This window comes from Octopus bimaculoides, chromosome 12, assembly GCF_046866305.1.
Source record: "Octopus bimaculoides isolate indiv1 chromosome 12, ASM4686630v1, whole genome shotgun sequence".
NCBI classification, from domain to species: Eukaryota; Metazoa; Mollusca; class Cephalopoda; order Octopoda; family Octopodidae; genus Octopus; species Octopus bimaculoides.
This window is the reverse complement of record NC_142939.1, coordinates 50,043,734-50,060,035: the sequence shown is the minus strand read 5'-3', so window position 1 is coordinate 50,060,035 and position 16,302 is coordinate 50,043,734. Positions and strand designations below refer to the sequence as shown.

At 35.1% G+C, this 16,302-nt stretch overlaps 1 protein-coding gene across 9 annotated transcripts in view; it reads right to left on the bottom strand.

Annotated features, from left to right (window-relative positions):
- Positions 1–798: 798 nt before the first annotated feature.
- Positions 799–16,302, bottom strand: part of LOC106871227 (uncharacterized) — a 34,177-nt gene continuing 18,673 nt past the window's right edge. For all 9 annotated transcript variants that reach the window (XM_014917578.3, XM_089361037.1, XM_089361033.1 and 6 more), the window contains exons 2-5: positions 9,019–9,123; positions 8,186–8,273; positions 3,329–3,441; positions 799–1,315 (exon numbers count right to left, since the gene is read on the bottom strand). In XM_014917578.3, the coding sequence (XP_014773064.1) occupies positions 989–1,315; positions 3,329–3,441; positions 8,186–8,273; positions 9,019–9,123 (633 nt within the window). In that variant the 3' untranslated portion in view covers positions 799–988. The remainder of the gene's footprint in view (positions 1,316–3,328; positions 3,442–8,185; positions 8,274–9,018; positions 9,124–16,302) is intronic.

Sequence of the window (16,302 nt, the reverse complement as noted above, 5' to 3'; positions counted from 1 at the left end):
TGATATAATGTCTGACTGGAGGAATCCAATCAACAAGATAGGAATATCAACAGACTTGATATGTGCATTTCTCTCTCACACTCCACAATGCCATTCCAACAAGTGAAAGTGAAAGTATGTCAGTTCTCATTAGTTCTGCAATATTGCAATATCATTGTGCTACTTACTGCTTAATACTGGACTACAGAATTGCCCTGAAATCTCAGAATTCCACTTCACATTATGATATTAGAAATAACTTTGCTAAAAGCATGGAAATTTCTCATGTCTTGTCATTGCTACTGAAGTGTGACCATAGTCAAGACATTATGCAATGGTCGGCCAGTTCATTTCATGTAAGCAGCAGGACTATAAACTGGCAAGCAGTGTTCAAGTCCTCTTGTAGGCCTAAAGAAATCAAAAGAGAGGGGATATGGAGAAGAAGCTAACATTTGCACATATTTCTTCCTGGAACTTCACAAAAGACAATGATCTCTAGTAGTGTTACTCATCTAACTACTGCACTTAACAGAAACCTTACTAATCCTTTTTAGATGTAACCCCCCCCCCCCCCACATACACACAAATCTTGGTTGTCTGACTACCGACAATCAAAATTCTTCAAGAGGAACTTTTAAAAAACAAAAAAAGTTTTCACCCCACAACCAACAGAAAATAAATTGTCGATAGAAAAAATAGATTTAAAAAAAAGGAAAAAAAATACAATAATCCATTTCAAATGCAAAACTGAAATTAGAAATTAAACGTAAAAATATTAAAAAAAAAAAAAAAACAAACAAAATCAACAAGAATCATAAATATTGTATGAATTATTTTAGTATTTTAATAAAACTGCAAATGATAATGATTGCAGGAAGTGGGGGAGAGGAAAAAATTTAAAATAATAAAAATGAATAGAAGATTTGATTTATGTTGTCATGAAGTTGTTGGAACAAATCTATGTTGAGATATATCAAGTAATGAACGTTAATGAGTGAAAAAATAATATCTATTCTGTCCCAGCATTTTCTTCCTTGGAACTTTCTTCATTAGCTTTCTCCTCTTCTTTCACTTCTTCATCAGCTTCTTCTGCTTTAGAATCATCGTTTTCCTTCTCATGTTCGTTTTCTTTCACTTCACCGTCAGCAGTTTCTTCCTTGACCTCATCTTCAGCAGCCGCCTCCTCCTTCTCAACGGGTTCTGCATCCTCAGCTTTTACTTCATCAGCCTTCTTACCATCAGCCTTTACTTCTTCATTGGCAGCGGCAGGTGCAGCATCTCCTCCCGAGGCAGCTTTCTTCTCTTTCCGCCCTGGCTTAGCTGCAGGCTTTGTTTCCTGAAAAGCAAAAAAGAAACACAAAAGCTGAATAATTTATACACAAATATGTATAACACAAACGCACACACATGCAAAAGAGGTTTCATTTTATGAACGAGAGGAAAAGTAGCCAATAGAAAAAGCAAAATATATAAACATTTTTCATTTTTCATACAGTAGAGAATATTCTCTGATACAACTTAAGTGATTTCAGAATCTACATAGATAGCAGGAACAAACATAGTAAGGAATTTATGCCGATGCTCTAATGATTCTTATTTCTTTATGGCCCACAAGGGGCTAAACATAGAGGGGGCAAACAAGGACAGATAAAGGGATTAAGTCGATTACATCAACCCCAGTGCATAACTGGTACTTAATTTATCGACCCCGAAAGGATGAAAGGCAAAGTCGACCTCGGCAGAATTTGAACTCAGAACGTTGCAGCAGACGAAATACTGCTAAGCATTTCGCCCCGCGTGCTAATGATTCTGCCAGCGAAGTACAGGCACTAGATTTTTAGTATACAAAACTGATCCTGATTCTTGAGTGATACATTATTTTATTGACCTTAGAGAGGGACAATGGAAAGTTAGCTTTGACAGGAATTGAACTGAGAAAATAGAAAGATGGAATGAATACTACAAAACTTTTTTCCTAACAATCTAACAATACTGCCAATCTGCTTCTCATAGGAAGGACTTCTATTATTGGCTGGTTTCTAATTTAGTCCAGAAGAACAAAGGCAGACATCTTGAGGGGACAGGATTAGCTAAAAGCCATCAAACCCAGTACTTGACTAGTACTTTATGCGAAGGGACATAACTCAATATTGTGAAGTATTTCAATCTGTCACTACTAATTATAATACTACTTGCTACTTAGCACAAGGCAATATATTTGTCAAAAACAAGGAACAGTTGTTTACATTGACCCCACTACTTGACTAGCACTATATCTTATCAACTTCAGAAGGCTGGAAGCAAAGTTGACCTGGGTAAAATTTAAACTCAGAAGACAAGGTAAGTAATAAGAAATGAGACTTCTAGAAATTCTATGTTTTATAAATGCTTTTATTCCTATTTTGATGCATAAATTAACAGATCTTCATATCAGCATTTCATTATGTTAAAATACTTATATTAGAACTAGTTTCATTCCATAGTTAAGGTTCTAAATTTGACAATTCTGAAAAGACGGTATAAAATTTTACCACAGTACAAGATTGATACTTTGGCAATTACATCAGGATTTGGATGCAAAATGATTCAACTTAACTGAGACCACCCTTTATTCTAAGGTATAAAATTCCTGTTTTTTATTCAAAATCTTCTGTAAAAGTTTCGCATTCATTTATGTCAAAACACCAGTTTAATAAAATTTGTGTAAACCATGTCATTGTCATTTTCAAAATTATTTGAAACAAAGGTATTCTATTTCAGCAGAAATATAACGAATTGGTTGAAGGAACAATAAAGGGGCATAATGTGAAATGGGGGGAGGTAAATAAGAATTTGTAATTATCTAAACATCTAGCAGAAGATGATTTGCAAAATTCAGAAGTGGAGATTCCTGCCTTGAAGATGAAGATCGAACAGGATGTCCAGTTGAGTTTGATGATAAGCTCCTTGAGGCATTACTTGAAGAAAATCCTGCATTATCAGTTGAAGAATTGGCAATAAAGCTTAGTTCAAACCATACAACTGTTCATTGTCATCTTCAACAACTTGGGAAGGTTCCTAAACTTGGAAAATGGAGGCCTCATGAATTGTCCGAAAGCAACCGCAAATCCCAAGTTGACATCTGCTCTTCTCTCCATTCTCGTGAACACATCACCCTTTTTGGACTGGTGACGAAAAATGGATCTTCTATAGAAATGTCAAATGTTGTAAACAGTGTCTTGGTAAAAGGGAAAATACTCAACCACAACTGAGAAGGGAACTTAATGTTTACTAAAATTTTCAGCAGTGTATTTCAACAGAAATATAATAACAAAAAGGTTAAAGAGAAAATGCTTGTCTGCTGTCTTACTTTTGCAGGGGTCGCTAATTTTCTGCTACGAGTGCTCTGTTCAGGAGGCTGAACACGGGATCTTGAGCGGGTTCTTCGACCTCCATTTTCATCTGATTGCAAAATTTTCTCAGCTAGAATGAAACAAAACAAAACAATAAATGTAAAATGACAAATACAAAAATAATTGTTTTATGAAAAGAAAATGGTGTTTTATGGAAATAATTCCATAAGTTAAACAAAATATGTCATATTTTGAATTCAGTAGTTGTAACATTCCAGACAGAAAACTGAAAAAGAGATGTACATAATGGAATTGATGGAGATTTACAGGTTACAAAAAAAATAAAATAAAAAAGATTAATTCACGTCCCAAATTTCATTCAATTGTAAGATGTAGCTAATTCTACACTTTTCAAAGACACCTAGAATTCACCTGCCATACTTATAATTCAGAGCTAAAACCATTACAAATGTCAGCAATGATAATCCATTTACTCTTAGGTGAACAATGCCAAAACTATATCTAGAAGTTATATTTGATAAAGACAGCATCCAACCATCAACATTACATAATGTTGTGCTTTCGTATTCAATACAAAATAGGATTTCTATTGTTATCTGCTATTTACTATTGTAGAAAATAATTAATAGATTATTAAAATTCATAACAAAAAGCATTCATATTTACTCATTGAAAGAGACATTAAACCAGCCTAATAATTAAGTTTACTTAGAGCAGTTCTTAAAGCATTATCTAAAAGATATATGCTGCTTCAAACACCAACAGGTTAAACAGTTTCTTTCTAAATTTTTTACTATGGACTGCCAATTTACCACCAACTGCACCCGAGTTAACATGGACCTCCAACCATATAGCTTTGATTTCCAATTTAGTGTGCAGGTTCAATATATTTCATTCCTATATGACTTAGTTTCAAAGGCCCCAAAAGTTGCTGTAACAGAATTCCCTGGATTTAAAAATTAGTATTTTGCAAACTTGTAGTTTGAAGTTCAAGTATCTTGTACAAGCTTGAGAAAGCAAGTGAGACTTCGCTGGATATATTCTCCTTCAAGAAGAATGATGCTCGAAATTGACAGGATGTTAGCAGTAGTAGTTCACAATTCTACCTTCCATACAACAACCTTTAAATAGATATTTAACCTTGAACAGCTCGATCACAATTTAGCAGTAAATGGATGTCACACAAGAAGTCATGCAAAAGTACAACACACATCTGTAGGTAGCAGCAGTACTGAAATATTTTCAGTGTTTCATTAGCTTACTGTATTGAGATTACTTTCTTCCTGTGGAAAAAGTTACCTAAAAAAAGACTAGTACCCAATCCTGCAATGAGAGTTCTCTGTCATCTGTTAAACCTAAAGAAACAGGATTCATATCATCAGCTGCCATGGGTCCTAGTGATTTTGAAAAAGTCAAAGGTTAGTGTGGTTAATATTTCGCATTAATTGTGATGGAAGCTGATGTCTGAAGAAATTGCTAAAGTGATGTGGCTTTTCCTGGGTGTCATATCTGGTTTTATTCAGGATTGGAAATATTATATTGCAAGTTTCCATTCAATATCATACTTTTTTTCATTTCTTAACATTCCAAAAACACAGTAGTAAAAATTTAATATTCATTAAAAGTATAACGTTTAAAATTTTAGTTTAAACTAAAGCTTCGATAAGATAAGTATTGCATTTATTTTCAGTAATATTGTAAAATGTTTTTATTTTATTTATTGGTAAAATAAGTATTTTAATATAAATTCATTTCATATTTATTGTAAGTCGATATATATACATTCATTTTATTATTATTATTGTATTTTGATCTGACGATTAACTATATTTTTGAATAGAATTGATTTTCGATTGATTTATTTTGAATCGATTTTATTTTTATTGTATTTTCTATTTGAAAATAAGGTTATGAAACACGTGCAGTCGTTTTTATTATTTTAATATTTATTACTTTGTACTTTTTTGATTTTTATTATAGGTCTTTTTAGTGTATTTACTATATTTTTCTATGTGATGGTGGATTTTCCTTTTTTAAGCACCCAATGGAAATAACCCATAGCACCTGTAGAATATTTTTTTGAAACACTCAAAGGAAAAAAGCTATTTTATTGATTTTGTTCGATTACTTCAAATAATAATCTTTTTGTGTGTTCTATTTCTAATTTTTGCAGACAATATTACTTTTATACTTTATTTGACACATTTCGTGACATACTTAGATTGTTGAAAAAAAGTTGATAATAGAACCCTTCCAATGTATGCTTCTATCTACAACATATTACTAATATTTTATTTAAACAACCCAAGAGAAATAACCCATACCACATGCAGATTTTAGCCAAGCAATCAATATTTGATTCTCACGATCAGCCAACCTAATTCCGTATTTCATTACTCACTGCTAAACATTATTATTGCACTTCCTTAAATATTAAAGACTTTATTCATACATTTCTATACATATTTACATACATACACACACGTATATATACATACATACATATAAATATTCACATATATATATATATATATATATACACACACACACACACATGTACATACATATATGTATGTGTATATATATATATATACATACATATATATATATACATACAAATACATATATATATACATACAGAAACATACATATATATATGCATATATACATACATACATACATATACACATAGATATATATACACATATATATACATGTACACATACATACACATAAATATATATATATATATATATATATATATATATATATATATATATATATATATAGACCTTTGGAAATGGGACGGACCGAGACCTTTGGAAATGGGCTGTGCGTGAGAAGACCCGGCAAGCCAAGTAAGATCGTTGCCAGTGCCCCTGGACTGGTTCTTGTGCGGGTGGCACATGAGATGCACCATTTTGAGCGTGGCCGTTGCCAGTACCGCCTGACTGGCTCCTGTAGGATTTTCGAGCGAGATCGTTGCCAGTGCCCCTGGACTGGCTTGTGCGGGTGGCACATAAAAGACACCATTTCGAGCGTGGCCGTTTTCGTGCGGGTGACACGTAAAAGCACCCACTACACTCTCTGAGTGGTTGGCGTTAGGAAGGGCATCCAGCTGTAGAAACTCTGCCAAATCAGACTGGAGCCTGGTGTTGCCATCCGGTTTCACCAGTCCTCAGTCAAATCGTCCAACCCATGCTAGCATGGAAAGCGGACGTTAAACGATGATGATGATGATATATATATATATACATATATATATACACACACACACACACACATACATTTACATGTGTCTCTAGACATTTATTATTTGAAACTAGTACATGGAAACTTGAATAAAATATTCCATTCCTGAATCCCGTTTAAATACCGGAAGTTGTGCTGTGCTGGACTACTTTGTATATCATGGTGTCATTACTTACCCACGGTTCAACTGAACCGAAATAAACCTTCAGCGGCAAAAGTCATCACTGACTAATGTTAGCAAAATACAGCTGGCTGCAGAAAGAAAATATGTGCTTCATAGTATAGGTCAAACATTGTCAATCGGTCAGCATGAAAGCCATGAAATCTAACATTGTAAAAACTGTGTCTTTGTAACAAGATATGACATTACAACAGGCGCAGGTCTAAGTAGGAACCTGTGACAACTCAAGTGTTTATTTAGAAAGGGCTGTTACAATATTAAAAAAAAAAAAAAACTTAGATTATCAAGGAATTTCAAATTCTTGCTAATCAAAAGCAAACACTTCCTCCCTGTCACACTCCACTCCACAGACTCCCACCACTCAGAGTAACAGCATCAATGAAAGCCCTTGAACCCAATAAAGTTTCAGCATATTGTGGAAAAGGACTATTTTACACCTTAAATCGTGTCAGTCTTAAATCTCTGTCAATCAGCATGTTCTGTAGAATGAAACAACACACAACTGACAATTCAACTGCTCCTATTATCAAAAGGTAAGGACTTTTGATGGTTGTCATCATCATCATCAGGTAAATAAGATGTGTGCGAGTGGGGAGGGGAGGTATAGATCATAATTTAACATCCGCTTTCCATGATGGCATGGATTGGACGGTTTGACTTAAAACTAGTAAGCTGGAGAGCTACACCAGGTTCCAATCTGATATGGCATGGCTTCTACAGCTGGATGCCCTCCCTAATGCCAACCACACAGAGTGTAGTGGGTGCCTTTTATGTGCCAGTTACAAAACACTGCTATGACTGCGATCTCACTTGGCTTGACAGGTCTTCTCAAGCACAGTATGTTGCCAAAGGTTTCGGTCACTTGCCATTGCCTCCGTGAGGCCCAAAGTTTGAAGGGTGCTTTTCCTGTGCCACCGGCACGTGAGCCAGTTTCACGAGAGTAGCATTGGCCACAACTACGATTTCACTTGGTTCGATAGATATTTCACAACACTGGCATCAGCCATAACTACAATTTCAATTAGTTTGACAGGTCTGTTGCCAAAAGTCTCAGTCACTTGCTACTGCCTCCATATATATGCATTTGTTGTATGCTCTTTTTCCATGCAAGCATAGGTTAGATGAAGTCATTATGAAGGCATTGTTTTCCAGCTGGATGAACTTGTTGCTCACTCATACACTTTTACCCACATAATTTTGGTTGGCCTGAGGCTGTAGTAGAAGACACTTGTCCAAGGTGCCACACAATGGAGCCAAATCCAAAACCATGTGATTGTGAAGTGAACTTCTAAAACTACACGGCCATGCCCAGGCCTTTATAAAGAAGAAAGAAAATAATTCAATGAAGCAGTATGGATATAAAGAAAAAAGGGGGCAGAAGTTGGGGAGGAAAAACAAAAGGGAATACAAGTATACTAACCTTCGTCATCACTGATACCAAGACGTTTGTAGCGGCAGTTGGTGGTGCGTTTATTTTTACTTTCTTTTGACTTATCAGCTTCATTCTCCTGGAAACAAACACACAGTGTTAACAAGTAGCGGCAGAAAATAAAAAGTTTCAAATTTCGGCACAAGGTCAGCAGTTTTAAGGGATGGGATAAGTTGATTATATTAATCCTAGCAATTGACCAGTACCTTATTGTATCGACCCTGGAAGGCTGAAAGACAAAGAACCAGAAGAAATGTACTAAGCAGTTTGTCAAATGCTCTGACGATTCTGCCAGGAATAATAATATAACAGTTTCTACGATTAAGTACAAATCGTGGAATTTTGTGAGAGGAGATTAGTGAATTCAATTAAGCCCAGTACTAGACTGATATATTATTATATTGACCCCAGAAAGATGTAAGGCAAAACACATGACTGATACTGATTTCATAGCCCCCACTCAATCTATTATTCTTCTGTTGACTTCAGCAGGAACTAACAACTTCAAACTTCAGCAATCTACAGTTTCTGCCATCACCAGCACTGCATCCCATGAGATGACCACATCAGATATTCCAGTACATGTAATCAATCAGGCCTTGCTAGATACCCACTAACCCCACGGCCACTACCAATCACGCCCATATTACATTTAATCAGATAGCCACCCCAGATACCCAGTAAACTCATCACCATCACATAACCCAACCAGATAGCTTATTGTTACCACATCTAATCAGAGGGCCATCACAAATAACCACTGCTCTTCAATCAGCACCACCACAAGTCCCCCATACATGCAATAGTTACAATGCGGTCCATACTTGGTCATTAGCCACCTTCATCTTCTTTTCAACTGGTTCGTTGTCTGTCTTCATTTTATCTGCCATATCAAGTACTTTGTCATTCACATTGTCGACATTTTCTTCCTGAAAAGACAAAGAAAAAGAAAATGAATACATAAACCATTTATAAAAATTCAATAATTTAGCAGTCTTACATTAGCTGAGACAGACAATACCCTTCACTCTGCATTCCAGTAAAAAATCAAACAATGTTAACACAAGTGCTAGAAATGTGAGACCAACAACTAGGTTCAGTCTTTGGTGACATTACCACCACCAAAAATGATTTCAAATTTTGGTATAAGAGGAAGAGGGTTGTTATTGTTGGCACTCCGTCACTTACGATGTCGAGGGTTCCTGTTGATCTGATCAACGGAACAGCCTGCTCGTGAAATTAATGTGCAAGTGGCTGAGCACTCCACAGACACGTGTACCCTTAACGTAGTTCTCGAGGATATTCAGCGTGACACAGTGTGACAAGGCTGGCCCTTTGAATTACAGGCACAACAGAAACAGGAAGTAAGAGTGAGAGAAAGTTGTGGTGAAAGAGTACAGCAGGGTTCGCCACCATCCCCTGCCGGAGCCTCGTGGAGCTTTAGGTGTTTTCGCTCAATAAAGTCTGGGAATCAAAACCGCAATCCTATGACCGCGAGTCCGCTGCCCTAGCCACTGGGCCATTGCGCCTCCACAAGAGGAAGAGGGTAAGCTGATTATATTTACCACAGTTGTCAACTTGTGCTTGTTTTATTGACCCCCAAAAGGATCAAAGGCAAAGTCAACCACAGCAGAATTTGAACTTGGAACATAAAGAGGAACGAAATGTCACTAAGCATTTTTTTACCTGACATGTTAACAATTCTGCCAGCTCACTGCCTTACAACAACAACAATTATAATTACTCTTTTCAATTTTTGGAACAAATCCAGAAATTTTGAGAGGCAGTTACTTAATTACATCAATCCAAGTACTTACTGGTACTTCATTTTATTGACCACCACCAGTGCTTAACTGGTACTTTATTTTACTGACTTCAATATGATGAAAAGCAAAGTTGACTCCAGCAGAATTAGAACCCAGAACATAACAAAGACATACAAAATGCTTAGCAGCATCTTATCCAGTGTGTTAATGATTCTGCCAGCTTCTTTCTTATTTAGACAGAAGGCTAGCAATTTCGAGGGGAGGGGGGAAAGTTAGTTGATACTACTGATTCTAGTACTTAACTAGGACTATACTTCGTCAAGATGATATTCTAAACCCTAATGATTCTGCCAACCCACCATTACTACTACTACTACTATTACAACAACAAGAGTACAAAGCCATAAATTTATAACATTTTTGAGTGGTGTACATATAAGTCAATTCAATTGAAAATCAGTTTATTGCTATTTATGTCATCAATCTTGAAGAGACAGAATTGAATATTGGACAAAAAGCAAACACAAGAAAGTACCATAGACTATTTAGTCCTATGTGCTGCTAATTCTGCCATCCAATATGGAAGATCTTTCAATTGCTGACAAGAGACAAAACACAGGGTATAAATGTCAATATGCACGACATACAAAACAAATGTGCTAATGCATGCATAACTGAACATATGAATAAAATAAGGTGACCAGCTCTTAGGACTGAGACAAAATGGCCATTTCCAATACTATGGGCTTGTTCTATTCAAGCCAACATAGAAAAAAAAACAAACTTAAAAGACATTAAAAATGATAATTGATCTCAAAAATTGAAGACTGAAGAATAGAGTAAAGAGAAGCTTATTGCAATATTGGCACTTTGAGGGAAAATACATTGAGAGTATGATAATAGAATTACTGACTTATGTTTACTACAACAGGCTACAACTTCCCCCTGACTAATAGCCAACGCATTCCACTTTTCCATGGGTCAGTGATAAGAAGGAGTGATCAGCTGTAATAACAATTGCTCAATAAAAACATAACTATCCAATTCAGGCTAGTGTAAACAATCGTCTGTGAAACTGTTTAAAATAAATGCTATTTTCTGAAGTTTCTACTTCATTTCTTATAGTTTTTCTCCTTCACACAGTTCTGAGCAGTTTACTACTGCCCTTTTCCAACATATCATATTTCCATTGCCTAGATTTCCACTCACAACAGAATAAACAAATAAAGCTCCTGTTTCTATTGCATTCTTCACCACTCTACCACCATCTCATGGTAATTATTAACCAAAAGACAGGGAGTATAAAAATCCATTTCTTGGAAATAGTAGCCTGTTCAAATTCATGACAGCTCCAACAAATGGATGAAGCTTTAGCGATTGCCAAAGCCAAATTGAGAGATAATTTATTCATAGAAGTTTTAAAAAGAAAATATACATGTAATTCATTAACTCCTAGCTCAATCCTAGACAAGTCCTGAAAAATAATTATATACCTCAGAAATTGACTTTAGGGACCTCCAGTGCATATCTGTATCATGGAGCCTATAATACTGTTATGACAGCCCTGCTTGTTATGCATGGATAAGAAAACAATCAAAACAGTGCAAGACAGAAAAACAAAAGATAAGGCTAATAAAATGGAAAATTTAAGATTATCTTCAGTCAAGCAACTCAACACCATACCCACGTAGATCAGGAAATTCCTAAAGCTATTTTGATTTTGTAAAATCTTTCCATGGTTGGGAGAAGGAATTGAGGAAAGGAAGAAAGAAAAAAATACACTTATATATGTCATCAAAGAGGTTACTGTGGCCTTTGTCAATCCCCACCTCCAACGAGTAAATAAGAGTTTCTATCATTCAGTTTTGATCCAATTTCAAAGTCACTTACAAAACACCTTTTCATTTCTCACATGTCATACCTCATTGACAAAAAAAGACAATATTTGGCAAATCACTGTTGTTCCCCATTCCAACATATAAACATCTTTTGCAACATCCCATCACAATTATACATAATTTTTACATGTGAAATAAATATGTTCTTGAACTTGTTCTAACAATACCATATCAATAGAATTTTAGATATTGAAAACTCAATGAATTATTTCTTGTTTACTAAAAGACTTCAACATCATAGAAAGTGCTAAAACAGATTTAAATAAAAGTCTATAAAAAGGTTAGCAGGTTGTGGTCGTGTAATCAATATTAGTGCTTTTACCACAATGAATTGTTGTGTAGGGACACAACTGAAGAATGCCTATGAAAGAGACAAATTAGTTAAGTGGAGTCCAATCTTTCTTCAGACTACATTATATACAAGAATGGTTAATTAAATTCAGCACTGCAAATAGACATGCCACAGAGCTACTATAGTTGACTAGAATCAGAGTTGCTCTTATAGTGTGGTACAAATTTATGACCAGGTAGACTTTGTCATTAGATAATCCCATGATGTGAGCCATTGACTTCTCAGCTGTCCACTCAACCACTTGTTTTTAAACTGCACGAAGAACAGTTTTTAGTAGCTCTTCAACTCCATAGGTTATGGAGGAAATGACAGGTGTTCTAAAATCATGTGGTTCTGTGAGAGCAGACAAAAGCACGAATGAGGATGGAAGAGAGAGAACGAGTTAGAACAGATGGGAGATGCGGGGGAATGATTAGGATGGGGGGGTGAGGGAAGCAGTTAGGATGGGAATGAGATGAGCCATTAAGTCAGAGGGTGCAGGAAATGGTTTATAACAAGAGTGGGGGGCACATAAGTTTTCATTTTCTTACTATTTATTTTCATATACAGGTAAATTAAGTAGTTATAAAGCAAATCCACTGAAGTAGCTAATTACACAGGAACTTACTTAAAAGCAAGTTTCTGTAAAAGTAGGAAGAGATCAGTCTGCCCCAATATATGATGCTGTTCTATCTTTCATTTCCAGACAACGTGATGCCTATTGTGTGAGTGTATTGCACCAAAGTACACAACAAAATAACTGACAAGGGAATGAACTCGTATAAAGAGCTGGGACAAATATTTTCATTCAAACATTCAGTAAATTCACACTAACATTACAAACAGTGAGTAAAAGAAGCATGTTGCAAAATGCAAAAGTTCAATTGTGTTGACGTCTGCTGTCATTCATGTGACTTTTTAATGCCCAAAATGGCAGGACAATACAGGCAGCTTGATCAATGAAATGTGTACAGTTGGCAACAAGTTTTTTTTAAAAACAAGCTGTCCACATAAACTGAAAAACAAAAAAGAAATCTTTGTTTCTTTTGTGAAGTGAAGTAAGAATAGAAAGAGGTGACTTGATCCCTGTTTAATAACTGTACTGGATTTCTTAACCACTCACCGCACCACCATCCACCTTCTAAAGAAATAAAAATCAAACTAGCTTCTTGTAAGATTTGAACTCAAGAAAGCAAATGAGAAATTAAGGGAACACTTCTACATTTTTGATACTATTGGCACCAATTCCAGTAAAATAAATTGGATTCTTTCAGAGCAAAGACTGGTCCCTAAGCTAAGTTGATTCCAGCCTTTAGCTAACCAAAATATAAAACTGAACATCAGCTGTATTATAAACCGTAACTGTATAATAAATGTTACCTCATTCAGAAAAGCTATGTGCTAACACTGTACTTCTTATTCAGATTAAGTAGGTACAGATTTAACCTAAAACAAATCTAGTTCATAGCTTTGGAATTTAATTCCCAGCTAAATGGAACCAATAGTTACACCCAGCTCCAACTAAGTCAAATTACCACTGTACCCAAGTGGATATCCTACACTATAACACCACCACTACCCTCATTACTACATAGATCTATTCCAGATAACACTTTGATACAGTCTTTAGATGAACGAAAAGAAAAGCTGAAGACTGGATCCAATGTCGCACAAAACAAATTTTGAAATTTATGACTGAGAGGTTGGATAGGAGTAACTTTAAGAGTAAAGAAAACCCCCCGTTTAAAAACAAAAACCATAAAGAAAATAAAAGAAACTAGTTGTAATGATGATGATGACCTTTTATTTATTTTTTATTTCATTGAAACAAAGCCACAGTCTATTACTGGTAGCCATTTCTTTGACCACAGAACATAAATGCTTAATTAAAATGCCAGGCATTTTAATTTTAGCCTAACATCTATTTAATCCACCAAAGAATTATTACCATTAAGGTTGTTGTTGAGTGGCAATAATGGTAGAGAACTACGCAAAAATGTGACAGAGTTTTATGTTCTGAAGACATGGTGATAAAATAATAATGGTAATTGCAACTATTGATTTCACTCCCCAATAACACCACAAGCAATCTGTGACCTCATGTATTTTAAGTTAGAAATCGTTATTAAAGTAAATAAACTTGATTTAACATTTTTGCAAGCATATTTCTGTTAAAACAGACCACCCCACTTTTTGTTTACCAATTAATTTTGAAAAATAATGAAGAATTTAGTGATATAGCCAACTCATTGTTAAGCTGGTGATTGGAACAAACTAACATAAAACTGACAGAAGCTGTTAATTTGAAATAATGTTTGTATTATAGAACCAGGAGCAACCTGAGATAGGCTGGTATCAAGGGGGGTTAAGTACGCAATAACCAAAGTCAAGTGACTGTTCTGTGAGAGGCATGTATGTCACACAACCTGACTACTACTGAAAGTAAACTGATTATGTTGAAGGGTACGTCTTTAAAACTAATTACACTAATGATTAAGTAAATTTGTTATTATTATGTCGAACCAGGTCAGCCTTGATTAAACAAGAAGCATGTAATTAAGTGAAGCTAAAAGTAATGAAAATGAAGAAGTACAAAGGGTGTGTGTGCGTGTGTGTGTCAGGTATTCTGATTGGTCTTTATAACTGTTTAGACACACACGTGTAAATAATAAGATATATCTAGTAGTAATCAGAAAAGTTTGTGTCAAAGCAGTAAAGGAAGAATATCTAAGTAAAATCACACAAAAAAAGGGGGAAATTAACACAAGGAACAAAGAAAGAACAATGAAAAAGAGTACAAAAGTACATATTTTTGTTGAGAAAGAAATAAAGAGGAACTCAATGTTTTGGACAGTCGAGAAAAATGAAAAACACCTTTCTACTCCAATTCTTCCATTTTCCAAACCACTTTTGCTATAACTACAGTTTTTTTATCTTCATTTTCTCTCTCTCTGTTCTAGATCAGGAACCACTGTCCAAAACATTGAATTTTCCAGTCCTTCCCTCGACATTTTGTTCTATAGTTTTCCTCATGACTGCTTGGATATACATTATTACATACTGATATATTTGATATAATACTCTCAACTTGGCTGTTATATTCATGTTTCAGCTGTCGTACCCTCCAGGCACCCAAAGAGAGCCGGAGAGTACAAGCAGTTAAAACACTGTAACTATAACAACTCTGATAAATACAACAGTATGTAGTAATAATGATAATTCCTCATCACAAACATTCAGTAAAAATTGAATATATATGTAAATATATTCATAAATATACATAGAGAGTACAGATAGAATGTAGAAGACAGTTGGTTAAAAAAATTATGTTATGTAACAGGGTGTTCAACCAGTTCTTTGAGTGAGAACTGGTTTCAACCAAGCACGTTGGTTACAATGAACTCTTTAACTAGGTTTGTGACACAAATAGTAGAAGTTAGATAAACTACTAGACTGTTAGGTTTGTCTAGCTAGCAGAACGACAGAAAACAAGGTGTCAAAATGTTTAATGCTTATAGAGCGTCAAGGACCAGTCAAGTCAATACAATTGATGCTTAGTTCAAACTCATGAAGATCAATGTAAAAAAAAAAAAAATAGTACAGGTGTTTCAGAGAGCTGCAATCATGAAGAGGAATTGGGTAAAGTATTTAACACACACCTCTTGAGATGCTTGAAGTGAGATGGTACACAGTGTGCTAGTTCAGAAGCAGAACCAATTGTAGTAACTATAGAAAGTGAGGAAACAATGACTGTGAGTCACTTGTGCAATGTGTTGGTAAGTGAAGCATTACAATCAACAATATGGCTCTTCTTTCTTCTTTTTATAAATAGATCTAATCTAGAATGCTTGTGCACACCCAGATATGTAAGTGCTATTATAGTATAAGATGTACCTATGTTTTGTAAAGAGCTGTCAGCATTTATGGACCAATTTGTTTTAGTAGACAATGGTTTGGTGGTTCCAATCCGGACATAAGGGCAGTGTTTTATTCACCTGAGTGTGGCTAAGGCAAAAGACTATAACACTTGTGGCACATATCATGAATGCAATGTTGCATCAAATGGTCCCACTTAATGGCATTTAGTTCTCTGTCTCTTTTAAAGGATTAGTA